The sequence below is a fragment of the Cygnus atratus genome, chromosome 7 (genome assembly GCF_013377495.2).
Source record: "Cygnus atratus isolate AKBS03 ecotype Queensland, Australia chromosome 7, CAtr_DNAZoo_HiC_assembly, whole genome shotgun sequence".
Taxonomy (NCBI): Eukaryota; Metazoa; Chordata; class Aves; order Anseriformes; family Anatidae; genus Cygnus; species Cygnus atratus.
In genome coordinates this window covers 33,116,743-33,144,547 of record NC_066368.1, presented here as the reverse complement: position 1 = coordinate 33,144,547, position 27,805 = coordinate 33,116,743, and the positions used below count along the sequence as shown (strand labels likewise).

Here is a 27,805-nt window from a genome sequence, read left to right as displayed (position 1 = left end):
CTGTGATTACATACGATTCAAGCATGATGTAACACACAGAACCACCAGTGAATATACAAACTGCATCACATTTTTAAACATGCTTTCCCTGTACCATCGTATTAAACACTTGCATGCACAGCTAGCTGCCCAAGAACTTGCTGTCATCACTGCAGGAGCAGGATCTGCTCCCACCCTCATTTTCCCAGAGACGTGTGCGTCCCCTGTAAGAGGAGCACTGTGCCAAACTTACCGGGGTCTGCAGGAGCATCTCTGCTCACAGCTGGGCCTCTGCTGGTGCCCGAGGCCCTCCCTGCCGTGCCGCCGCTCCGTGTCCCCTCTGCGCTCAGGCAGAGCGTGCTGGCTGTGGTGGGTGCTGTGGTTTCCATGCCAGTTATACCCCAGGAAAACTGAAAGTGCTGCTGAGGGTTGCGCGTGAGAGGAAACTCTGACGGCCCCGGCCTTCCACTACGTAGGTGTCATGTGCTGCAGCTGGTGATAGCTGGGCTGGGAACTTCCACGCTGGCCTCAGCCTCCCTTGAACTCCAGCCAAGGCACAGCTGCTCTACTATCTGCCCTGCACATAGGTCCGTAGGAGTTCATATGCTGGGTAGGGCAGAGTATCAGTGTGGTCAAGGAGAGGAAGAAGGTTTGGGGCAGGAATTTCTGTTTGGCCCACTGCTAATATCATTGCTGCTAGAATCTCTCTGGCTTTGGTTTGGTTTGGTGTGATTTTAGAGCAACATTTCCGAGATGTTTCAATTTGATTGTCTTTAGGGGGAACACACAAAATTCCTACACATCTATCTGGCAATTAGTTGCAGTATTTCCCATGGAAATCTGGCAGCTAGGAACCAACACTCTAGAATTAAGCTTGTTGGGATTTTTTTTTTTTCAAAATCAATTTTCAGTTGACCATTCTTTGTACTTAATTTTTGCCCAGTAATATCTGCAGTATGCCCAGTACTTTTCAGAAGCTCAGTTAAATCATGCAGAAACAATACTAGATGTACTTTGATGGAAACCTGAATGGGTTTCCTGCATGGTATTGCATCTTTGCTAAATAAAATAATAACAAAGAATGAATTCTCTGTATACATATATGTCCACATTGTGAATTATTGCAAGAAGAGGCAAAGCAGAAAATAGCAAAAATAATTTTCTATATAGGTGGTGCTAGTTTGTAGTTAATGATGGCATGCTATTGGCTTTGTTGTTGTTTTTTATTTGTGTTGGATTTTGTATAGAGATATAGAAATAAGTATGTAGAAATAAGGAAAATGGGGAAACTGGGAAATTGTCATAGGAAATGAGGAAGAAGGTCCAAAGGCGATTGCTGAAGAGGATGGCATAATTTATGGAATTGGATGGAATTATTGAAGTATAAGACTGCCCGATATGATTTCTGAACAAAATAAGTCTCTAACTAGAAATTAGCCTACGCTAGTGCTTTCACATATGAAAGAAACTTTTACATAAAAATCATAAGAAGTAAAATAATACTTACTTTGCATTTCTTTACAGCAGCATTGCACAGTGGTTCTGCCATCCAGCCTTTCCCAGTGGGTGGACTTCCAGCTATTTCACTCTATGATTTTTGTCATGTGTCTTGCCTCCTTCCCCTTAAAATGAGGGGTGCAATGGATTACTATTCAGAACAGACTGTTATTTTAAACTGAAAATGCATTCTAGAACCAGAATAAGATCTGACGTGTAGCTTTAAAGAGGTGAGGTTCATAAGAAGGAGGAAATAGCACAAATTCTGGTATAGCAAAAAAAGGGATAAAGGCAAAATTTCAGATGCTAGGTGAAGAGAAATAGGAAAGGAATTGGGAGCATGTTTGGGGTAAAAATAATGCCTCCCACCGCCCCTGAAAAACAAAACAAAACACCACCAACAAAACACCCTAGTCTTGTAATAGTCCTTGAAAAACATTATCTAGAATAATATCAATAATATTTACATTGTTAAATTGACTGGTTATAAAAGTATGTGCTGAAAAGTGTTTAATAAAAGCTTTGGAATTTAAAATTCTGTTCCTTAGCATGGTTATGGTGATAGAAGAATTATAAATCTTTCTTCTTGAGAAGTACTATGGCAGCACAAAGGGAAGTGACAACACAATCATATCTCATCAGAATGATGGGTAAATCATTAACTATATATTTTTAATATCTACTAAACTGTCTTCAATGTGACATAAAAATAAAGATACAAAGAAACTGGCAACCATTCTCTTGACACCTAAGATAAAATGTACTGAAGAGAATCCAAATTTGAGTACACAGTATTCAGAGATAATTTGCCACAGGCCAATTTTGGAGCAGAGTCCCATAGGCTTTTAGTAGGACTTGGGTTTTCTTATTCTTTTTTTTTTTTTTTTTTTTTCTTCTCTACAGGAAATCCATTGTTGCTGAATTACTAAGGTGAATTTGAAGTTGTGATTCTGAGTTGGGTGCTGTTGTTTGTGGCTTTAAGGCTTTTTATTTTTATTTATTTTTATTTTTTCCTCAAAATGAAATTAAAATAGCTTAGCTTTAAGAAAGGCATGACGAAAGGGGGAAAAAAAAGCTCAATTTACTTCTGTGTCAGAGTAATCTCAGGGTTTTTGCCTTTTTTTTTAGGGATAACCTTTTCTTTTGTCCTCTCCTGATCCAAATAGCTGACAGGTACTGAATTGCTGTGGCTGAAAAATTAAAATTTCCCTTCTTAAGGAAGCACAGCTAGGAAAATGTGTTTTAACGTCATTTATTTTTAAGTAGGGCACAAACTGGTTGTGCCTATAGCTGCAACCACTGAAAAGGGAGATTGAGGGCTGCTGTCAGATGATCCCTGTTGTGCCTATGATGTGCCTGTTGTATGCGTGGTCCTTACTGGTACTGAGTGCACATTTGCTCATATTAATATAAGGGTTTAATGCTGTGGTAGTGACTTGGCAGCCATAAGAAACTAAGGACAAAATCTTCATACACTTGCACCTTCAAGCCTGAATGTTTCACAGCAGTTCGATGTCACCAATTAATTTTGCTTTCAAGTAGTACTTGTTCGACCTCCTTTACTTCAAACCAACTGTTGCAAAAATTTTAGGGCTCCTGTGGTCTCAATTTTGGCAATTTTAATCCAAAGTAACTCTCTGGTTTCAAAACAAAACCAGATTTTCTTTGATAGATAGATATTTCTTTGATATTTCTTTGATTTTCATTATCCAAACATAAGGAAATATAGGTAATATAGGAAATATAAGTAAGCAAGTAATTAGAAAAATGCAATTTTGAGTTGGACGTAATGTATTGTTCTGTTACTTTTATATGATGCAAGGGTTCTCCTTGTTAAAAAGATCAGTGAAAAAATGTTGCTCCAATTCCATGCTGATAGCTGCAGATTTTGCCTGAAACTGAAGTGAAAATGTTGTTTTGATTGCAGTACTTAAAAATAAAATAAAAATCAATGAATAACTATGTTCCTGATTCGGGAGAGCTTCTCTAAGGACTTTGAGGATGAGGATGACTCCGTACAGGTAACTGAGAGATCTGCTGGCAGGCCTCTCTAAGCCCGGCTGCAGAAGCTATCAGAACCTAACACAGTTAAGAGCCCACATCTGTATTTAGGTTGCATTATTAGTAAGTACAGTTTCTGGGAAACCAGCTATGTTTGTGCAGCTGCCTTGTCAAGATTTCTCATTCAGTAAAGCCTGCAGTGCTGTAATGCCACACGTACGGACTTCCCGTGGAAGGGCAGCTCTCGCTTTTCCTGCCTACTTGTGAGGATGACAAAAAGCCTAGAGCAGGACCTATTGCCTGAGAATCAGAGAAAACCTCATAACACCGTAGCCTAAATGGGATCCACGTGAAGTTCCTGACCTTCAGCCCTAGTGAGATGTGACCTGCTGTAGTTGCTGAGTTATGAACTGGGCACATGTGTGGCTGCGATCCACACTTGCTCTGTCTTTTCTTACCGTACTTCTCACAACCACGTCTCACCCCTGAAAACACTGGATGGGGCTCGGTTTTGAAGGAAGCTGGGTTGCCCATATAGGGTTAAGCCAGGCTGTGACTTCAAAAAACGCAGGCAGCCAGCTTCCCTTTTTGTAAAGAGAGCAGCTTCCTGCCAGCCCCAGACTGCAGTACAGCCCTGTGCAGAGCATGGAAACCCCCATCCCCCTCAGTGCTATGTAGTGGAACCTACAGCAAGTGTAAAAACACAACAAACGGCGCGTTTATTTTTGGAGAAGTGGGAAACTGCTGTGGGAGTGAAAATTTCTTGTGTTTTTTTTTTTTTTTTTCTCATCATCCACCCACTTACTTGAATATAGTTGTTTTGGGGGAAAGGACCAAAAAAAAAGAGAAGCTAATAAAGTCCCAAAGAAATTGTTGAATTTTGGGGGATGTTTTTGAAGAACTGAAGATCATACTTGGCATTAGAGAATACAATAGTGATGTCCCTTATGCTCCATCTTCCTTCCTGAGATATGATGGCAAGATAAAAAAATAATTTCCCAAACACAGTTTTTAAATGTCCTAGCACTACTTATTGCTGAGAGCAAACAGTTGCATTTTTTCCTAATATAAAAGACCCATACATGCTGCAGGCTTAAAATCAGAAGAGCTTTACTTCCCAAGAAATCTGTTAGAATCATGTAGAACAAAAGAGGTGCCTTTTGGAGGCAGGTTGTGATTAACGCGTTGAGTTGCAATCACAGAGATAGCCTTTGTTTGTCATTGGAGGTGACTGCCTTTGGGAGGAGATGCTTCTTTTTCCCTCTGTTTGCGTGTGCGAAGGTCGGCTCCAAGTGCTTGGCAGCAGAGTCCCTGTCTGAACGTTACTCTTGCAGTTTGGTTTTGATGGAGTGTTACCTTTAAGCAATGTCAAGGCCACAACAACGTATGAATATAGATTTCTTTTCACTTCTTTGTACCTGCATAGTGTCTGTATTTTGACTTATAGTTTGTTAAGCTGATAAAAGTTGTCTTGGTGTCACCTCCTGCTCAGTACCAGTTTGTTTTTGTCACTCAGCACCATTGACTCTGTTGTTAGCAAAATGGAAAGAAGGCAAAGCTTTACAAAGGGATGGTGAATCCATGGAGCTTAACAGTTTTGTGTTCCATACTAGTTGAGGGCGGTGAGTAGCTGGTTAGCAAAAAAGATATATAGTTTGATGTGTAGGAAGCTGTCATGGTATGGGTTCTTGGAAAGTCCATCAGGTTGAGGGATGGAGAGGTCACAGAACACGGTGCCGAGACGTTTTCAGTTGTCTGGCTGCTACTGGGGAAGCCAGTGAACCTTCAGAGTCTACAGACTTCTCTGTGATGGAGTTGCTGTGTTTGTAATGGGTATATGCTATTGCACAAAGGAAAGCTACACCTGTTTTCTGACTGTCAGGTGCCCATGGCATCAGCACCAGCAATGGGAGTGGTGGCAGGAGCAGAGCAGCAGAGCACCTGTGGACACGAGCATGCCCTGCTGGTGGCTGCTGCTGCGTACGGCTGCCAGCAGCTGGAAGGAGCCCAGAGGAAGTCTGAGCACGTGTGGTTCAAAAAGGTCCGGATACATATAGGCCTGTACCTATAGCAGGAGAATTTTCTTGTGGCTGGGCTGAACTGTGCCATTCCTTGTACACATGGGGCTTGTTTCATGGTATCCTGCCTACAGGAGCACGGTCTGATATGGGGCGGGTAGCAACACAGCCTGCAGAAAGTGGTGGCTGCTCTGTTCTTCTACTGCTCCACCATCACTGTAAAACAGGGCTGTCAGGATTGCAGGAACAGTGCTTTTACTGGGCATTACTTGATGTTGAAACTTGTGTCTTATTCTGAAAGTAAGCTTGGGAGAGTTAAAAGTGAAAGAGAACAGTCACGCGTTTTTCAATATGCAGGAATTTTAGTATTTTCTATTTCAAATGATTAATTTAGTAGAGAAGATTTTGAGGAATGTTTGTCATCTCCTCTGAACTATTTCTTGTACATGATGAATAAAACTGTTCCTCTTCAGTTTTATTTAAAGTAGGAAAGAGGAAGCACTCTAAAAAAGGCCCAGAATATCATCACTTGATGTCTGATTTGTGGCTTTCCAAATATTATCTTTGATTACCCAATGTAACTTGTTGTTTTAGAGAGAGTTTTGGTGAGAAAGAGGGATTTTGAGCTTGAAACCAGCATCTGTGTTTGAAAGAAAGCCTCTTTGTTACTTCTGATAACCATGATAATGGGATCTAAATTAAGGTTGGCTGTGTTTATCTGTAATAATTACAGAACGTACACTAAGGCACACATGCACACGGACAGTTTATGTATATATACCGGTACTATAAATCTGATTACAGCAGTGTAATCTTGGGAGTGTCTGAAGATGTAAATTGGGACCGAGACCAGATTCTGGATCCCTTTGAGGAATGGGATAGGTCAGTATGGTTGTGTGTCAGCTCCCTAGTCTCTGCTTTGGTATGTGTGTGGCTACGTTGGCATTGACTTTTTTTTCTGAAAACTTGGAGTAATGAAGGATGGAATATATATATATATTTCCATTTCTTAGTAACAGTTTCACCTTCATCCATGTCCTAATGAAAATTTTGATTTCATTTTCACTTTGAAAAGTGGAAATGGGCACCTGATTGGTAAGGCTGTGCTATGCCTTACTGTTTCATCATGTAGGAGTCATTACGATGTTGAATACGGGGGTTAAATTACTTGTACTAAGTCTGCTGTTTTTTTGTTTAAAGGGATTTCTACTTGCAAAACAGAAGTGGAACTTCTGGCTGTAGAATTGCTGTGCACTTTTAGGAAATAAGCTATTTACTGGGGATTTCCTTGGTGAAGCGGATTGCCTGGCACAGGCTCAACGTTTGCAAGATTTGAGCCAAATTTTCAGCGGACGCTATCTCAACTTTTGATCATCTTTCTTAGCACAAATATTTATACTCAGATCACACTGGAAGATTATTTTCCTCCAAAAACAAGTGTCATAACCGGTGAATCACTTCAGATTTGCATTCATGATGAACCATCATTTGTCTACTACTAAACACTCTCTGGTTGAAAAGTTGTGTTAAAACGAAGTGGACTTCCTTGGTTTGTGTTATTGTAAGGGCAGTGTTTTAGTTGATTGGTATTGAGGTAGCTCCCTGTAGCTTGCCTGTTCAAAGGGAGCCATCAGTGTATGACCTGATGTTTTCAGCTACTCCCTATGGCCACAGTCTTGTGCTTTTGATGTCCCCCAATAGGTCCCAGAATAGAATGAGGATCCTCAGAAGGGTGTGAGACCTCAGGCGGTCACCTCGTGACCAAAGCAGAAGCTGCGGAAAAAACAGCTATCCCTAATTCTGAAAGGAAATGCCCAGCAGCTCAGCTGAAAATAAAATAAAAAAAAAAAAAAATCCAGCTTGGAAAGCACCAAAAGATTTCTCACATAAATCTTCAGCATTTTTCTCGTTTACAGGCAATTCCAAACTCTGTGCTGGCAAAGTGGTTCCTACAGTCACCATATGGGAGTTGTTACAAAAGGTGTTTGAAAGTGATCGTGTGAAAGGTGAACAGGTTTGAGAAGCAGACTTTATTCCAAGAAAAAAGGCAATTTGAGCTGGAGAGACACAATACTTCTTGGAAAAAGAGGATGGCTGGTGTTGTAGCCAGGATGCTTCATTGGATTTAGGTGAAAAGGAAGTGAAAAAAAGCTCGGGCTCGGCATGTGTCGTGTAGCCACAAAAAGCCTGACAGAAATTAGGAGTTTGAAATTCTCTGCTCATAAAGCATTGCCCTTTTGGTAATACAGACGTACAAACTAAGCATGGATACTCCAGGATCTGGGCTGAGGGCCAGCAGGCGGTGACCTTGGCTTCTGGAATGAATGGTGGTGTTGTTGGTTTGCTCAGTGACATGTCGTTTTCTTGGTAGATGTAAAAGGGCGCTCTACGGAAAATTGACTTGAATGAATAACTTAAGCTTGCTGTGACAAATGGGACCAAAGAAAACAACAAACCAGCCCTGCTGCAGCTTGGTCACCATGTCACATCACTCTGTAGAAAACGTCCAGGGAAGGCTCAGCCAGAAGCTCCCGCCAGGTTCTTGTCTCACAGCTGCACGCTGTGTAGAGAAGAAAGCCCACGGCTCATTTATCAGGATGTGGCGGTAAGGGCAATGTTAGACACTTGGCTTCAGAATACCATTGGTTTGTTTTATTGGTCATATCCTTTCTTTCCCGAGCATTTGCTTGAGCGTGTTTTCATTTGTTACTTAATACTGGGTAGAGGCATCCTTGGCTTTTCACAAGTTTCTGGATGGAGCTGTCAGAACAGAGCATGACGATGGGAGAAGACCAATGCTAGCATGCTTTAGCAAGGTGCGAGCAGTGTTTCCATATCAGAGGGCTCCCCAGGCAGTATTAGTGTTGGCAGTAGACTTGCTGACTGGAGCAGTGATGAAGCCCTGAGCTGTGGTGTGCTGGCCAGGGGCCACGTGGCATTCTGTTCTCCCGTGGCTGCAAGTGTGGAGAGGATTGATGGGAGCATTAGTGGGTGAAATTGTGTGTTCCCTGTTATGTGAGAAGTTAGTTTAGATGATGATTTTGTTCTCTTCTGGTTTCCAAATCTGTGAATTGCTTTAAGAGGGAATGAATCCGATAATAAAGGCTGGCAGTGGTTGCTATCTGAAGACAGATTAGAGATTGCTAGAGAAAACTCCAGTTGCCTGGGGGTGAGCACCTACATTAAAACAAACCAAATGCAGATGACAGTGGTGTCATCTACTATGAGATGCTGTGCCTGCAATCCTGTTTCCCAGAGAAGAACACTGTGCTCAGAGCATCATGGTTAACAAGGAGGGGTTTTTCTTTGCCAAAAGCGCAGGCCACCTCTCCTTCTTTGGATAGTTTTAGTGTCCCACACCACTGTGGTGCTTCATTTATTTATTTTTAACAGTGAGTGTTTGGCTGTGCTCCAGTGCTTTGGGTGTGGACATCACACAGAGAGAAAAGCAGAAAGAATAGGAAACTCTGTCCCACCCTATTGCCTTTCCTTCAAGCAACTCCGCATCTCTCTACCTCCCTTTTCTCATAGCCGGTGGGCGACAGTAGCTGGTGATCTGATGCTGATTGTTGCTGAGCCTTTCTCCCTACTGAAATGTCTCCATCCTAGTTTACAGTTTGAAAAAATGACAGCATCTATTTATTGGAAAAAATGTCTCACACACTTTCTGCAATGAGCAAGAAAGTTGTCCTTGATAATTAAAGAAATGACAGTCATCCCCACAGAGACACAGGAAAAAAATAAATTCACAACTGGGTGCTAAAAATGATTATTAATACATGCATCTGACCCTAGAGGAAAAGACCTGCAATTTTGAGTCCCTTGACCTCTGTTGCAGCCAGCAACAGCACTGTTAGCAGTTCCGTGCATTTAGGATTCCCCACAGTGCCCGGTAAAATCTTCTTGGGTTTTTGGAGTTTGTTCAGATTACACTGCTTTGAAAGCCAGTGTTGGCATTTAGCTTAAACTTAACCTGGTCAACTAATTCTGGTGGCCAGAATGAGCTGAAGTGCCAGGCATATAATGTAGTAGTGCTGGAGACTGCCCTGGTCCCTGGAAAGTGTCGGGGGCTGAAGGTAGAGCCAGGTGAAGAGCCCAGCTCCCACGACACCCAGTCCTGTGACCCATTCAGCCAATTTACTGGTACCAAACCCACCAGGAAACCCAGAGCAAAACTATCTCGTTTGGCTTTTCATCACTGCTTTGCAGGTATGTGTAGGCGGACTTTTCTCCATGCAGCTTTCCAGTAAAGATAACACTAGTTTGTACAAAAGAAGTCATTTCAGGTGCCTCTTCACTTGCACTGAATTCAAAGGAGGCTTCATAAAGGAAAATAAAATAGTCTTGTAAAGCTTATTCATAATTAATCATAGCCCTATGAAAGTGAGTTCTATTTTCTTATAGATAGTTAACATAAGCATATGATCTCCTGTGGGAAGCCTGATTAGTCTGTATTTAATGAGCCTAATGCAATTCTATCTACTGAGGTCAGTGCCAGAATGCCAAAATATTTTCCAATACGTTTCTGAGTATTAAGTTCTCCCTTATCATCATTCTCTGATCCTAAATACATCTTAGCTGATGTAGAAGGCAGGTACTTATATTCTTTTTTTTTTTTTTTTCCCAGTAACTGAAAAAGAAGTTACTAGATGTTAAAACTGAATTACTAACAGGGTTCTTTCATCTTATTTATTTATTTATTTATTATTTTTTGTAATTTTTCCAATTACTGTAGTATGTAGGGACATTAGCAGTGGTTGTTCTCTTAATATCGTGGGTGGAAGTTATGTGATTTTTTTTTTCTTTGCTGTATTATCTTATCACTGAGCATGCTTCTCTTGACAAGAATGTTCTGTAGTTTAGATTAGATATTTACAGATTAAATAGATTTTTCATTTTGACTTCCGAATTGTAGAGATAAACTCATTAAATTGTTTTCATTCCCAAGTAGGTAGGAGACTGACTGTCAGGAGACTGACATCTATTTTATGCAACAAAGGCTTTCAGTGGTGGGGTTTGTTTTACTTGCTGGAAGAGCATCATAGGAATGGGGCCTGGAAGAGACCTGAGGTCTCTGAAAAGTGAGGTCTCTCACTTAAAATCCACCAAAGATAAAGTGCCCAATATTCTTGGCACATAGTTTTGCAATGGTTCTTGAAAAGTTTTAATGAAGGAGTGAGGGATTTCTATCATAACCCCTTCTGTTTTCTGCTTTGTATGTGTGTTGTAAACAAAACAGTCATGGTGTTTGCCTGTAAGATGTCTTCCTGTATTTTTCATTTCTCTAGCTTTTTCCTAGGCACTTCCTGGGTTTTTGTAGTTTGGAGCTCAAATTTGGGCTCTTTTCCAGCTGGATAAATGCCAGCATTGAAACTAGTGGAATCATTGCCACCACTGCTTGCATATAACATTCCTGTCATCTCTTAATTTTTTTTTTTTAATTTTTTTTTTTAGCAGTCGCTCTGAGTCACATTATTGGCTCCTATCATGATCCACTGCACCTCCTGCCTAATGAGTTCTCCTGGTTGTGTTAGCGCATTTGCTTGCAGTTCTCCACTCATCGCGCACATGTCTAATCTGAATTTTGTCCTGTTATTTTTAAGTTCTGGTTTGTTAGGAACACTTTGAATTTTAATGCCTTCTTCCTGAGTACGTCTCCACCCACCCTGGTAACTTTCCCAAGTTTCTCATGTGTCGTTTATGCCGCTGATGGTGGTGTTAATGGACTCCTGAACGCACTGGGCAGCACACAGCGCAGCCCCCGTACCATCCCACTGGAGACAGCTTGCTAATAGGACAACCAGACACTGATCACTGTGGCTCCATTAGGATTTTCCAGCTGATTGTGCGTCCTGCTTACGGTCGTTCCCTGCGGAGGAAACTTTTCTCTGGCTCCATTTAAGAACGCCCTCTGTGACAGAGCAAATAGCTTTAACCTAGTTAAGATGCGTCACTCTGACTGCTCCCTCCTAGCCACCAGGCCGGTTATCTTGTCAAGGAGGGAAATTAGATTGCTTTGACATGATCTGTTCTTGACAAGTTCGTGTGGGCTATTTCTCATGGCTTTTTGTGCTCTAGGAGCTTACAGATTGACTGATTTTCTTCCTGGGTCTGCCTGAGCATTACAATTAGCGTCCTTGTACTTAACACAGCGAGTCCTACCCATTTCCACCTCCTAAAATACTGCATTTGTCTTTCTCCAGTATTCGAGTGTCTCCCCGTCTATGCTCCGCAATGCTTACAGAACAGAACTTTACGGAGTTGGCACAAATGGAAAACTAATTACATGTCTATTCTCATGAGCTTCTCATCTGAATACTGCAGCTATTAGAGGATTAATTAGCTTGAACAAACATCAGATGTTTACAGCTAACGGATATTTCAGCTTTACGTCATGCACAATACTATTATGCTAAACTTGGCGTGATTTTTGCACACAAACTTCAGCGACAACAAATCCTTGGTACAGTACAGCTAGTTTGCAGGAAAACTTCTGCTATTTTTACACCAACACACTAACTGCCCTGCTCCAAATAGACACTTGAGCCCTTTCAACAACTCCTGAGAGAAGCATGCCTGCAATCCACCTTAGCAACAGTTGCTCAAATATGTCTGCTTATCTTTAACAAAAAGGGTTAACAGCCAAAACTGATGCTGATCCATTTGCATTCCTCCAACCTAAAGAAGCAGAAAAATTAGAGCAAACCAGGGGTGTAATTGAAGTGTCAAAATCCAGGGGGATCCCCCTTTTCCATAGCTGCATTGTGTAGCAAAGCATTTGTTGCTGTATTTGACATCCTTTTGCAGATCTTTACAAAATATGTGTGTAGCCATTTAAAATTTCCTTGATGTCAAAGAGATTATTCATGAGCTTAGCATTAAGCATACTTCCAAGAAGTCACACGACTGCAAGTATTGCTTCCAGCAAATCTGTTATGTTTCTTCTGAGCATTATCACAAGTTCAACTGATGGCATTTGAGAAAGCAAACCCCTCTGAGTCTCTTTGCTACCCACTCGGGTTTCCTGTTTCTCGGGCTGGTACGCCCTCTTCTCGCTTGCCATTACGCTCACCCACAGTCTTTAACCCTCAAAATCTCAGTGTCCATCTATCTCAGGGCTACAAGTTATGATAAAAAAGACACTTTGGCTGCATTAGTTCTAGTAAAACCATTAAGATAAGGTATTCTCTGGATGTAAACTGCTTGGGTTATGTTTGCAGAAAGAATTCATCTGTGTCATTTAGTGTCAAATCTATTTTAGAACTGAATTTGTAGAGGGTAGCCATCAGCTATCTTCCTAGCACCTTACAAGCCAGCTGTGAAAAACCCTGTCCTGAATACAGACAAGTACAATTTATCATTCAGATTGTGTATTTTTAAGGAGTCCCTGTCAGCCAAGGAGACATGGTCTCTTGTTTCCAGAGGGGAAGCAGTTTACATTGAATATTGAGGCATAACAACAAAGCATCTGATTCAGAAAAATTAGCAAATTATTCTAATCTTTCATCTCTTGGGTTTAGCTTTGATATCAAGGGAAACTTCATCAGATATCTCATGAACAGATCCTGTTAATAGTCACAAATTTAGCAGGATTGTTGTGCACTAAATAAAGTTCATGTAAATGCCATCAGCCTATGCTAAACAGGGTAATCCTTGGCCTGTTTGTGTGATTTAAACACAGACAATCTCTGTTCTTTTGTAAGTGTTTTTCTGTGCAGGGATAATGACCAGAGGCATTAACAACAGACGTGTGATGACTTGTTTGCAGAGATTTTATAACATCATTCCCAAATCTAGTGAGCAGAGGAAGCTTTCTAGGGTACTAATTCATTTTTAGTGTTAACAGGAAAAAATGAATAGTTAATTGGAGTACTCTGAAAATAATGATGAGCTTGCTAGGAAGCAAAAATACACTGTGCGTTATTCCCCAGAACATTTATGGATGGGTCCTTCACCATACGTGCAAGGCAGGGTAGGGGAGCCTGTGGAAGCTGGCAGAACTACTACATAAAATACTGTGCATAAAGAGAGGTATTTTGTGCTTGATGTTGCAAATAAGCTTTTGTCTTTCAGAGATTACAAATTCCCACTCTAACCTTTTGGAGCATTGCTTTAGTTCACACTTAATCAATTCTAAGTATAACTTTCCATATGTTCAGATCTAGATTTACTTCTTTGTGTTATAAAGCTTTTTGTAATTATACAGTTAAATGTCTCTCCTTTTTTTGTCAGCTTAGAAAAGAAGCATTATTTGTTTGGAGATAGTTGCAATCTAATTTGACTGCATTTATTTCAATGTTCTTCTCCATGGAAATTGCCATTATATGTTATTTCAGAAAAGTTTATTTGACAGTTTGGAATTTTTAGCTTGCTAAATCAGCTGTAAACCTTAATCTCTCTGTGCTGTAGTAATGATGATCTTTAAAGGTAAAAGCAATTAGCTCATAAACAGATTTTTAATTTCTTTTTCAATTAACTCTTAGATTTGGCTCACGGTGACTTTTATTTATTTTTTATTTTTTACAAAGCCATAATAATATTTTTCTTGGTCACCTTTGGCAATTTTGATGCGGTTGAATTGTAAATAATGTGCTGAGGAAATCCAAAAGAAGAAGTCATTGGTGAAATTGTTCATACTTCAGAAAGCAGGAGGTGGCGTCAATATGTTCGTTCTCTCATTTAGATCCCCATTCACAAACGCATCTTAAGCATTGCCATCCATTGGGTTTATAACTATATGGTTCTGAACTGGGATACCAGGCTTATCTGAACTAGTATGAAGGTGGCCAGTTTATCTTAACAGATGGTAGGGGTACAGTAACAGCTTAGTGCTCTGGGATCTGAGAGTTAGAAAGGACTTTGAACAAGAGCACTGTTAAAGTGCTGTCATTGGCCTGTTGAGCAAAACATGCAAGATTTCAGTTCTTTGTGCTTCTTTAATACTCTATTATAGGTTGTGGTGGAATAATAATTCCAAATAGCTCTGCTGCTAACTATAAAGTAGTGCCTCCATGCCAATAGCACCAGCTAATATTGTCTTGCTCCCGGCCTTTTCCACTCAAGCAGAGGCTGACTGGCCCCTTGAATACAGAAGATTGATTGTTAGATAGGTTGGTGTAATAGACTTGCTAGTTCTGTGAAAATTGTATGCATATCAATTTGTGTCTATATGTACATATATATACATATGTAATTGCATTATTTAATTAAAAAAACAACTCTGTATACTGCTTGCAATAATCTCATTTAGATTACTTAATTGTACTTCAGTGGTTTTGCATGTGAGATGCTGGTGGTGATTAGGATGGGGGAGGGGAAGAGTGGATGCAATAGCTACTGAAAAGTTTGTATTCACAGAGTCTTGATAACTTCATAACTCTCATAACTTGAGATGAGCATACCACCAGTTGTGCAAATATCTGTCAGTAAGTTAATTCTCTAGGACCATGCACAGCCCGAGCACTAGAAATAACCCGCAGCCTGTGGTTGGCTTGCTCTTTGCCAGCAGCCCCGTGGCTGTGCTTCGGGAGGACAGGCTGCAGACCTCTCTGTCAGTCCCAGCAAGCTCAGCGGTGTGGCAGGCTGGGGAGAATAAAGAGGCACAGAGCAGGGCAGGATAAGAGGTGTCTCTGAAGCTGATCTTATTTGCCTTTTGAAGACTGCCATGCTGTGGGGCTGTAGTGGTCTCTGACTGTAAGGTTTCTGTAACGTAGATATGACGTTGAATACATGAAACCATTTTTCTCTGCTAGACATATCAATGCAAAGGATCAAGCAACGATTTTCCAAATGGTACAGAGAAAACCATCTGGATCCAGAATTCAAGCTGGAGCTTATAGTATTTCTATTAAAGGAATGCTAATTTTCTTATTATTCCTGTGTCTGCCTTTGGTGGGTGTTTATGGAGTAGTGCTTGTTGCTGTTTCCCTGGTCTTCCAACCCAAAGCCCATGCCCTGTGCCTTTAGCAAATGGACTAATATAGAGACTCAGTCACTTTGCTTTGCTCTTCTGTGTATTTCATTAGGAAAGCTTAAAAACAAACAAAACAACCCACAAACCAACGTATACTTTTAGCTTGCAACTTATCAAGAACAAGTGCTCTTTTTGCTGTGAGAGCATTTTGGTTCTGTAAAATGTACTGCTACTGTACCTATTTTGATGTTTTGTAACAAGTAACAAAGGGTAGATGTTGCTAAAGATGCTTTGAGCTGCTCTTGATAGCTGTCCCAAGGAATAAAATGAGTGAAAGCAATCAGTTTTGTTTTTACAGTTCCTTTTCTGGGAAATACCATAAGAGAAACCCTCGCTGCTGAGTTGCCTTCACACCTGACAGGCCTCTGGTTAGAGCTGCTTCACAAGGTAAGTGCGCTTCCCACTCTTCTCCTGCGCCTGGGGCTGTGGGGTGGACAGGAGGAGGAAGGAGGGATCGCCCTGTGCTCAGCCTGCCAAGAGGAAGGGTGAGCCCTGGTGCACAGCTTGCAGCAGTTACAACTCAGATGCCTGACCTGGGATTTCTGCATGATTTTTCAGATCTATTCAGTGTTCATTGTCATCACATTGTCGTTGTGAGAAAGTTGTCTGACTTCTGATCGTTTGGTTAGCTTCCTACAGATTTAGTATGTTGACATGGATGGGTGAAAACTGTGATCTGTTCTGGGAACTGATGTGGAAAGAAGGGACAAAATACACGGCAGGAAAGTATTGGGATTTAGTGATGTATCTCAAATCCCCGCTTGCCTGAGAGTTTAGTACAGTCCCTGTGTGTGTAAATCTTGATGTGCCTTTTGGTGTAGTAAGACTGTAGTCTGGAAATGTAGACAAAGAATACTGATATTTCCAGTCCTATACTAATGTTCCATTCAGTTATTAATCCTCAACATTTTTGTCTAGATGCTCCCAGTTATACCAGTGCATTTCACGGATATGCACAATAATTCTAGGGGATTATTGGCTTGCTTTTCCAGCTCCCTTTCTCACTTGTTAACTGTCTCTGCAAAGATATTTTGTTTGGAAACTTATGAAAGGAAAATATCCGACTTCGCTGTTACTGAAGTCTGATTTTTGGCTGCCTAGTAGAGTTGGCTGTAGTTTGAAGCATATTTTTCCTTCAGCTCAGACTGATGAATTAGATATTATAGCTTAGTAAATTAAAAGAGGCTAAGAAATGCAGTTTGATGCAAACTAATGCAACTATTTTCAAATACAAAAATTGTCTGGCTGCCATTTTGCACTAAAACAGAAGAAAATATTAGATTGTTTACCAGTGAGGCAGTTATACTTTCTGGGTTGGAAAGCCTATTTGCTGTCTGACATTGATTTCTACATGCCTTTTCTATCTGAGGAGACTGGGTTTGAGGAGTAATGGGTCCAGTCACCTGTGGGTGGAAAGGTGTCCCTATCATCACGGGCAGGAGGAGACCTTTGCTCATAGTCTTGGCAGAGAGGCCAAGGAGTAACGCTGCATAGATCCAGGATATCCCCTGTCAACTTAGAGGTGATCCTTTCAGGGCAGTGGGAGGGCAGCATGTGTAAGGGAAACGTGCCCTTGGGTTGCCTGCGCTGCATCTGTCATTCAGATAAACAGGCTGCTTTACTCCCAGGAGCCATCAGTTTGTCGTTCTCTATGCATATTAAAATCCGTCTTGAAATACAACCAAAAATATTCTTATCAGCTCTGGAAAATTCCACAGGTGTAAGAGAGAGAAGTGTAAGAAAATTTGTTATGTTCTGCTCTTATTAAAAGATGTCATAGAACCACTTCTGATAATTTTATGTAATGCCTTTACAAATGAAAATTTGTAGCTAATGCAAAATAAACTCTGACAAGGAACCTCATAGTAATTTTTGGTGTTTCTTGCTCCACAAAGGCATTCCATAAGCACATCTAAAAGGATTTTGTACAGAGCTGATAAGAATGTATTCTGTACATGGTCTCCTACTGAAAACAACATTATACTTAGATTTTATTAATTAAGAATTTCCCATAAACAACAGTATCTGTGGTTTTAATATTGAGCCCTGTGAGGGGAGCCATAAAACTAGTTGCACGATGACAGTGTGGATAGTTTAACCCCCTTTTGTCTGGAGCTTCTGGAGCCAGCATAGCTGGATGATACTGCCAATTATTATAAATGGTTTTCAATTTGAAGGAGCTGTGTTTTGCCAAGTTGTGAGAGTATGTAGTGAAAACATAATATGCTAGTTCAACCGAGCGCTGCTCTGTGTATAATTTTAGCCTGGCAAATCATTATATTGTGCTAAAAGCTTGCTACAGCCTTACTGTTGTAAAGCATTAACAGTGTCTGTGGGCCTCCACCTCTATTAAGTCAAATTCCATTATAAATGCATCTCTAATGACATGTGTTTTGCTGTGGACTAGGAAATGCTTTCTCCCCACCAAGCATTTCACTTCGACATGGAGGGCAGTCCACAGTAAATACAAGTTATTTGAATCAGTACAACGTGGGAGATGCTTAAAAATCTGTAACAGAGTCTTCCCTGTTACTCCCAACATCAGTGCTTTGCCTGGAAACCTTACAGATTCATTCACTAAACTCAGAACCATCTGGCAGTGATAAAGCGTAGCACATACCCTGCAACTTGCACACAAAGCAGTAATTGGAAATGAGAGATAATGCGGAAGTCATAAATCTCAAAAGCATCACCATCAGCTGAACATCTACATAAAATTACTGACTGCATCTGTGTTTCAGCTTTCTGTTGTTTTCTGTCATATAATTTGTTATTTTGAAAATAAATGAAAAATGGAAAGGTATAAAATAAGTGTTAAACCTAATACTGTGTGTGTAAATACATAAAATATGAATGAAAACAGGTGCTCACAGAAACTTTCTCTCTGCAGAGCGATCTATTTAAAAATAGCTGCAGCAGAGTACAATAAGTACAATAACACATGGAGCTTGATGCTTCACTTGTGATAACTTGCATAGACAAGAGAACCACTCATGACACGTGCTGCTGTAATTCTTAGTGTCAGGGCATATTGGAAAACGGCTTCAACCAGCCAAAGGAGGCAGCACATCAACAGTGGGCTGCTGAAGGTCACTCACCGCTCCTGGTAATGGGTACTCTCAGGTAGATCAAACGGTAGCTATTCCTGGCGCACTTGCTCCTCTCAGAGCTTCATTAAATCATTGCAAAAGTGTTTTCCTGCAAAATATGGGATGCCATCCATTCATTCATTGGCAAAGGAAAAGGTCTATTTCAGGGAGGCATGAGAGCCACTGATAGCCAATTTACCAGCACCACTTGGGGGACCTGCGTAGGAAATGAGGACCGGTTCAAAATGTTGAGATACTTTAAAGTAGCAAAGGTGCAAGAAGTTCATTTAGAAGCTGAAGCGGGAAACATGGGTTAGCAGCCAGGAGCAAGCACTCTGCTTTTCCAGTTGCCCAAATTCTTACAGAAGCTGGACAGGAAGCCATTGAGGATCACAGAAATACCGGGCACCTCTTTGGCTGAAGTGACTGCCTCATGGCACAAAAATGTTGTGGCTATAGGCAATGTGTTAATTATAATGGGATTGGGTTGTTATGGCTCTGAAATGCAGCATAGCATGAGGCAGTCCTAGGAAACACACTTGCTGGGAAACCAGCAACTTAAATGCAGCCTGTTTGGCATCTGCTGCTATTTCTATACTTTGAGATAATCAGGAATTTAGAAGAAGGCTAAATTTTCCTGCAAGCCAGATTAACCTAATAAACTAGCTCCTCTTTGGTTTAAAATCTTTAGCTGATTGGTTTTGTTCAAGGTAAGGAGTAAAATTTAAGCCATACAAAAAGGGAAAATATGTTAGCCGTAGTTGGTGCTTGACTGTCTTATTTCTGAAATACTTTAAATTATGTAGATTATTTAGTCATCAGAAGAAAGCAAACCAACCAAAACCACATTAAGGTCTCCATGTTACGGCAAAGTTTCATTAGGACTTGAGCCTCATTACTCTCTTCCTAATAACCTCAGCTAAAGCTGTGCTTTAGGTGCTATAATTTATTCTTGAAAATGATTTTTTTTTCCTACATCTAAAAATAGAATAATAGAAAGGAAGGCTTTTTTCTCCCCAGGAGATTACCTACTGCAACACCATACACTGAGGAAGATCAGATTTGTCTGCAAATTTCCTGGTGGATATTTTTTGAACTATTTTCAAATATTAAGAAAGCACTGTACTAAGAAATGTTGTTGAACGTTTTCATTTAACTTGGGGCTGGTGGTTTTTTTGGCTGTTGTTAGTTGTTGGTTTTTTTTGTTGTTGTTGTTTTTTTTTGCAAGGAGCCTCTTCTTATTGCTCACTCCTCTTTCCCCTTTATAATGTCCAGTGGTGAGTTCATTTCTGTATTGTGCAAAGCTTGCACTCTGTTGTCAGACCAAGACTTCATGAACACCTGGCCTGATCAAGTGATTCAGTAAGAACAAGTCAACAGTTTCACAATATTTAGCCTCAGTGTTTCTTGCCGCAAATTCTTTGTAACCTCCTTTTTCCTCCCTTTCCTAACCCCCAGTGTACATGGCCATTGAGAACAATTAACGTTGTCGATTGCGTGGAAATTTTTTACTTATTGGCAAATTAGAATTGGTGTTCTTTAAACAAAACAATCCAGCTGCATTTCCCAAAACAACGTTTCATTTCTGCTTGCCTGTTCTGGGCACTGCATGTTGTCTCTGTCCTTTCTGATGGGAAGAACTCCAGTTGAGCCTAGTCTCCCATTTGAACATAATAAAAAGAAAGGCATAATTACCTCTCCTATCTTGCGTACAGCATATAATATTCCTTTTATTACCTCCCAGAATGGCTTTTTTTTTTTTGTGCAGTGTTACATAACTGACTCAGCTGTGATTCATATTAGCACTGATATTTTTCAGCAGTGCTGCTGTGTAGGCTGACAACTCTGCAAGTCTTAGTTCTCCTCCACATTTTAGAAATGGATGCTACATTCTGTCCTTTAATCCAATTAATCAAATTTACTTTGCGCTCTCCACATCCCAAGTGCGCAGATCTCAGTAACTTCTTTGTCCAGTCCTTTGAGAACTGTAGGATAAATAACTTCAAGTCTTCCTGACTTCAGTCTTATCTATGTCTTCTGGATAGACTCTGAGTCACATTTTTTTCTGTGTTAGTTTTGCTCTTGACCCCTTGTTAAGTTGACAACAGTAAACCTTTTTCAGCACTTGTGTAGTGATTGCTTTAGTTTTTTAAAGAAGCCATCAGCTTTATGACTGCCCAGCAGTAATAATCCCCTTAACAGAAACAGTGTTTGTTAAAGCAGCCCCCAGGGCACAAATATCCCTCATAACGCTGTATTCCGCAAAGTTATTTTTGGAGAGGCCTTTTCAAGCTCTGTGTTATTGCTCTAGACAGTGCTAGTTACTGGTGCTATGGGCATATTTATTTATTATTCATTTTTAACCACAGGGTTTGGACAAGTTTTAAGAAAATTGCTCTGTGGGTCTTCAGCCCCAGTGATTTGTTAAGCAATTTATGTCTTGTGATGGGAACGTTTGGAGGCTTTTAAAAATATTAATTTCACAGAAATGTCACACCAATTTCATGTGAATGTTTTGCCTCATCTGCAGAAAATCTTTTCCTCCTTAGATAACCTTGAAAAAGCGCGCCCATCCTAACATTTGTGTGGAGTTATCAGTGTTCTTTCCAGAGCTTTGAAACCCTATACCTGCCAGCATTTCCTGTCTTTTGGAAAACTCAGACATTAAAGGTGCGTCTAGGGGTATCTGCTAGTCTTCCAAGAGAGACTGCTTGTAAGTAGTAACATGGACATGGTTAGTTTTAATCTGAGTTGTAAAATAAATATGACTTTTTGTTGCTATTCATGTTAGAGGTATATGTGAGTATGAGGTCAGCTGAGCTGCTTTGAAGAGCCAGATGTGGCTGAGGAATGGCATTTTTCACATGCAAGGCACTTGCTTGTGGGCCCAGTATCAAAATGACTAGGTCTTGTTGCCGTAAAGTATATTGCTGATTGCCTCAACACTGTTTGAAAGGTTAGGAGTTTGTTCCATAGATCACTGGAACTGGTAGCTTTATCATAAAATTAGATTATGTAGATCTGGAAGCTGAGTTGTTATCCCTTACAAAGATGATCCATTCAAGCTCACACGCATTCCTTTAACAAAATACCTCATATGTATTGCAGTTTGTGCTGGAGTGTCTGGCTTACTGCTTTCCTTGGGAAATTGTGATAGCAAAAGTACCAAGCAGGTACACAATTGCTACTTCACTGGAATTGCAGAAAAAGGGCAAATAGGTTTTAAGAATTCTTGCTTGGAGGCTTATTATCTATTGCTAATGTGAGTGTATTCCATTAGCAGCCACTTGACTAATTTTGCTGCTTAACTTGCTATGAAAATTGGTCCTAATATGTTTAATCTTGTTGCTTTCTTTCTCTTGAAATACCTGGTTGCCTAAATGTTATATGGCGTAGTGTATCAGCAAGTGACTTTGTGTTATACTGCTTGTTTGAAAAATATCCTTTAGTGTCTGTCTACATTAGTAAAACATAATTTATCTTGATTAGGGTACTAGTATTTCCTGCTCAAGGGATAAAACCTCTTGGATCATTGTACACCAGAGAAATCTCTATCTTTTCACAATGTCAGCTATGTAAACATGTCTCCTCTGAGCTCCCAGTATCTAAATATTTTTGAAGCAGTTCTGTGATTGCAATAAACAAAGAAAAGAAATATGTAAATTGTGCTGACATAAAGACAATTCCAGGACCAGACTGAGGCCACCAAAGAATTGTTCTGCTCTGAGGGACTCAATTTCTATCCTCACTATTTATTTTAAATGTTCTTGTGGCTCACATTGCAGCTGGCTTTGCTGCCCTGGCTCGTCTGAATTAGTGTCTCAGTAGTGGTGCGTGCTGGAGAGATATGCATCCCAGTGTGTCAAGTCATCCATAAGAGAAAAGCCTGACTTTGTAAAGAAGGCTTCCAAGATGAGAGAGAGCCTGGTCTGGGAAAGCAGCTGACTCATGTTGCTGTCCTAGGTTCAGGAACAGCAAGACCTGTAGGGCAGAACTAAACTGTTGTAGCGTGCACTAGGCAAAGGGAAGCCCATGCTCCCTGAATTCAAGTAGCCATGTCAGCTGAATGGCCTGGTGACCATCCAGTATCAAAATAAAACTGGTTGATCTAGTGCCTGTGTTAAAAAGGTGGAATTCCTACCTCGTTAAAAAAAAAAAAAAAAACAGACTAAGTGTGTGGAGATGTTCTGCCCAAATGTTTCCTCACTGAGAAACTGAGCATTGGATAAAACAAAACACATCACAATTTTTCTTTTTCTTTTTTTTTCCCCTGATATTATTGGTTTGAACAATTTGACTTTCTTTCCTTCAGCAATGAATGAATGCGTAAATAAGTTATTTTTACAGCTCTTTTGAGGTGTTAGAAAAGTTAAGGTATGTCTCATATTGTCACTTAGAGAAAAGTGGGAAAAGTGTCAAAAGAGGGAGTTCTGCGTCCTTCAAAGGGATTTTTAACTCTTTTTTCTGTTTAGAAAGCTTTTTCCTATCCTTTTTCTTTTTACAAAGTCATTCAAACTTTACAAAGTCAGATTTTATAATAAAACGCTGAACAAGAAGATGTGCTGAGTAAGTGTGGCTGTACACTTCTGAGGTAGCAGTTGCATCCCTCCTAGTCTCTCAACACCACATTTGATGTTTTGGTCATGAGGTGTTTTTCTGTAAAAAGGTTGTGGTATTTTTTCTTAAAGAAACATTGTGCAGTTTTCTCTGTTTCTTTAAACTGGGAGTAACTTGTCAGTTTTGATTTTTTTTTGATTTTTTTTTCCCCAGAGGGAACAGTTTTCTATTAAAAATGCTCAAACCATTTGATTAAAATATTTAGCAAAAGAAGGAATTACAAAGTACTAAACCTAATGCCTTCAGAAGCCTATGTAATGTGCTGTTTTCTTTCTTTTCTTAATTCTTGCTGGATTGGAAGGACTATGAAACATACACAAGCATGACAAACCCTTTTAGAATGGAAGAGGAGAGGATAAAAGTTACTCAAAACTTATGGGGAAATTCAAGGATATTTTGTATGATTGTCCTCCAAGGCCAGTGTGGTCTTCTTAATTTCAACCCGGTAAGAAAAAGAAGAGCTTTGAAGCAGATGTCTGAGACAGGACAATTTAAGACAGCATGTTAAGATTTATTGGGTCACGCAGGTTCAAACTGATTTCAGTGTCCCTGATTCTATAAAGGGTCTGTAAATAGTTAGGGATGAAGCTGTTGAACAGGATAGCATCAATTAAAAAAAAAAAAAAAAAAAAGCTTTTTATTTGTGGAATGTTTTAGTTGATGCTACCATTGTAACAGAAACAGCCTTAAGAGATTTTCTATGATGAATCTCAAAGTTGCAGTGCAGAGTTTGATGTAAAGTAAGAAACGTCATGCCCCCTCCCAGAGCAGGCTGCAGTAAAGACTTGGGGAAGCACTCGGGTACTGAAGTGGTGGCTATGGAGGGGCAGCTCTGTCTTAAAGCAGCTTTTGGTTAGTATGCAATTTGTCATTGACTCTTACATCAGTATGTGGCAGTTTACACCAAACAGAGAGACTGAACCAAAGTGCTAATTGACGACTGGTTCACCGAGTGCTGGTGGTTGTGTACGCAGTGAGCAAGGTGTGGTTACACTGTTAGAGGACTGGTTCATAACACTCCAGAGCATGAAGTCAAGACTGTACAGACCTATTTAATCACAGACTTTCCTAGCTTTGGAATACTTTACTTCTACATGCAATGATTAATCAAATCATTCTGCAGCCTTAATAACCTTCTCCTTAGCACACTGTCTTTTGATTACTATTTTATATTCCATCTCTTCTTCATCCAAAACATGCAAAGGTATATGTTCTATTTTGCTTAATAATAACTTACTCCAGATTTCCCAATTAAATTAAATGAGCAAGAAAAAGTAGTCAGGGAACCATGACTAAAATTATACAAAAATTATAGTAGATCTTGAAGTATTTGTATATATTCTTGATTCAGGTATATATTTGCATGTGCAAGTGATCAAGAGAGTAAATCCTCATTAGTATGTATTATTTCAGTCATTGTAATTAGTCATCTGTCTTCTCCCTCTCTCTTCAGCCCCTTCCCCCTACAACTTTTGATTGCTATGGAATGAGAGATGTCACTGAACCATATGTAATTTGGGAAGCCATCAATGCAAATTCCTCACATTTTTCAGGGGAGGAGATTTTTCGGCATGCACCATCAGTTTACACAGTGTCTTTATCTTTCAAAATGCTACGGTTTGTTTAATGGTTTATGTTGTTTGGAATTGCCTGCTGAAAAATAAATGCACAGTACCAGTCCTTACTGATGCAATGTTACTCTTCCAACAATTTAACATAGAGGCTACTAATATTAAGTTGTTCCCCGTACAAAATGTGCTATGGAAGGATATCCTCTGAATAGCCTGAAAACTGATGGCTGTAGCTGCCATGCAAAAGCACTGTAAATTCAATGCAAGACTTTAGGCTTATTTTCTTAAGTTTCTGATATCTGGGAATATGTATTAATAGGTTGGAATTTCTGTATTGACTTCTCACAGTTACATGTAGGCAGGAGTAAAGGGACTCTTAGCTGCCTGTATGATGTTCTGGAAAGGCAGTTTCTTCTGGGGAGAGGTAATACTTGGTTCCTTCTGTGGGCTGTGATGTGCCACAGGGTTATCTATCTGATTTATCTGCTAGGGATTTATTTCTTGCTGAGCCTCAACTTTTACAAAGGATCAGAACCAGTTGTATCTGAAGGGGAAAAGAGAGTGTTGATGGTGTAAAAGGCATCTTGTGTGGAGGAAAATTGTGAGGATTCTCGGGGCACGGGAGGCCTACACCCCAGTTTGCAGGGAGAGAAGCCAGGACAGTTGTCACTTCTCCAAGGCCGTTTCTGCTCCTTTCACATAGAGCCTCCTTCATCAACTTGCTCTTAAGGTTTCCTCCTTCTTCCTCCTCCTTTTCCATCTAGATTTCTGTCTGTACAGAAAATTCTGGGAGATGCTCTCAGTTAAGATTTCTGTTTTTATTGAATTCTGAGACTGCTTTTGTGTTATGAAAGAATGAGATGAAGTTATATTGCAATTCTTCTGTATCTCTGTGTTCTCTGAGGAAGCAAACGCATGTATGAGAGCACATGGATGCAGAAGAAGTCTGAGACTTTGTTCACTGGCTACTGCTGTCTGTCTGTTGAGGACCATGTCTATTGCTGACAATGAAGTTGAGTTGCTGTTATCCTGCTGAAGTGAAACATGAAGATGAAAGCAGCAGATCGATGCTGCTTTCTGATCTTACCAAAGAAAATAATTTTAGCCTAGAAAAGAAAGTTAAATTCCTTTGATCGGTGCCATATGCTTGAGTTTATAATGGGCCTTTGTGTTCCTTCTTCGCTGGATCAGATTGAAAGTCGGATAATTATCAGTGAGGGGTAGAAATAAAATAATCAGTTTGCTGTGTCAAAATATCTTCATTTTTATGTCAGTCACGCTGTCTTTCTGATACAGTGAAAATCAACTGCAGGTTTAAGAGCAACAGCATAATAATTTAACTTCAGCCTTTTCCTTGCCATTGGTGGCAGATTTTGCCTTGTGGACAGGGGAATAGGGCATGTGTTTCTAACTATGGCCAGTATTATGGTATTAAGGTTAAAAGCACTAGCAAATAGTGCTAGTCCTGCCATGTGCCTATTCTTCACACTTACTGTGAATTTAAAAACAAAAACAAAACCCCTAATTTTAACTGGTTTTACAACAGGATTTTTTTTTTTAACATATATAAAAAAGAAGTGAGAGCAAATATTTTGGTCTTGTAGATATGGTCCTCTGCTCCCTGTAGCTTCAGTAAGAGTCTACAGAGTTGAGGTTTTTTTCTGAAAAAGTGTGCCGGCATTGCATGGACCTGCATCTAATTAAAGAGCTTCTAATTGCTTAAGAGATGTTATGACCCAAATGTTCTTATAAAAAACAAGAATATCTAAGATACATAAAGGAAGTAATGAAATCTCTATTGTGAATATATTCTTTGTAGAGTATTTTATTAACTTATTTTAAGCAAAGCTCCAACAGTTATAGGTGTTGGGAAAAGATGGTAGGAGATTGTTAGTATAGATGATTGGTATTGCCATGGAAATACTGTTCTTCAGAAGTAATAAGCCTCCTTCCCATTGTACATTATGGACTACTAAAACAATATTTTAAAAAAAAAAAAGAAAAGAGAAAGAAGTAAATGAACTTATTCCAGCAATAGACAATAATAAATGTTTTTTAGGATAATGAAACAAGATATTAGGGTTGGATGGCAAAATTGCTTTTGTTTTGCAATGGGAAGTAACACAATTATCAGATGATTATATATTGACTGGTTTCCAAAATTTAGTTGGTACAGAAAGATAGAATTTGCTTTTGTTTTTGGCACATTGTGGCTCGTTTCGTAAAATCGGTGTGTGAGAAATCTGTTTTCAATACTGTCTGGTGGGTTTTTTTTTGGTTTTGTTTTTTGCCCCTGGATTTGAATTGTTTGTATCAGATAATATAATAACTGTTGGTAACTTAAGAATCTGTCATGATTTGTATAGAAATGGCCTATTTGTTCTTCACTTTGGTTTTAATTTGCATAAGAGTAGATAACTGTAGTTCTACAGCAAATGAATAATAGAATCAATGCTAGTGTGAAAGTGTTTGGGAAGTGCTCATTAGTGGAAGTATTCATTATTTTTCATTCTTGGAAATTACATTTATTAATAGCTGAGAATAGAGTCCTTTCCCTAATTTTTTGTCACACTGCTCAGAAAGCCTAAAAGCTGTTTCCAGACAATTCTTAAGAGTTTTGTTTTCATTTCACCACCAGTTTTCATCCTAAAACACCAAAAGAAGGATGAGAGAGGAGATGTGTCCTATCTTATTCTTTAATTTTCTGGTGAGTAAGAGCCTGTTTGTGGTTTGAGCTTCCTAAAATGGAAAAAGAGACTTCAGTCATCCCATTTTCTGTGGTCTACAGTATGGGAATGAATGGAGACAAAAGAAGGTGTATATATAAACAATTTATAGAAACACTTTTCTACTCTAGCTAACTGGTTGAAAGCACTGTCATAAGATTTTACCTAGGGCACATAATTTATCTTTGCTCAAATAAGAATTATGGAGACAGATCTGTTTCCTCAACAAGGATACCAACAGAAGGGCAAGATGGTGCCTGCTAATGGCGTAGCCTCTTTTCATGGAGATCAGTCTGATTTTGACAGCTCTTTTTTCAGAAGAGTTTCTAATCTG

At 39.7% G+C, this 27,805-nt stretch overlaps 1 protein-coding gene across 3 annotated transcripts in view; it reads right to left on the bottom strand.

Moving 5' to 3' along the window:
• Window positions 1-27,805, bottom strand: part of RASGEF1A (RasGEF domain family member 1A) — a 159,678-nt gene that overhangs the window by 48,734 nt on the left and 83,139 nt on the right. Inside the window, exons 1-2 of one of the 3 annotated variants that reach the window (XM_035542817.1) lie at window positions 18,567-18,666; window positions 1,487-1,601 (exon numbers count right to left, since the gene is read on the bottom strand). In XM_035542817.1, the coding sequence (XP_035398710.1) occupies window positions 1,487-1,528 (42 nt within the window). In that variant the 5' untranslated portion in view covers window positions 1,529-1,601; window positions 18,567-18,666. Of the gene's footprint in view, window positions 1-232; window positions 468-1,486; window positions 1,602-18,566; window positions 18,667-27,805 lie in introns of those variants that run through there. The other 2 variants (XM_050712056.1, XM_035542826.2) reach the window with 2 other exon arrangements.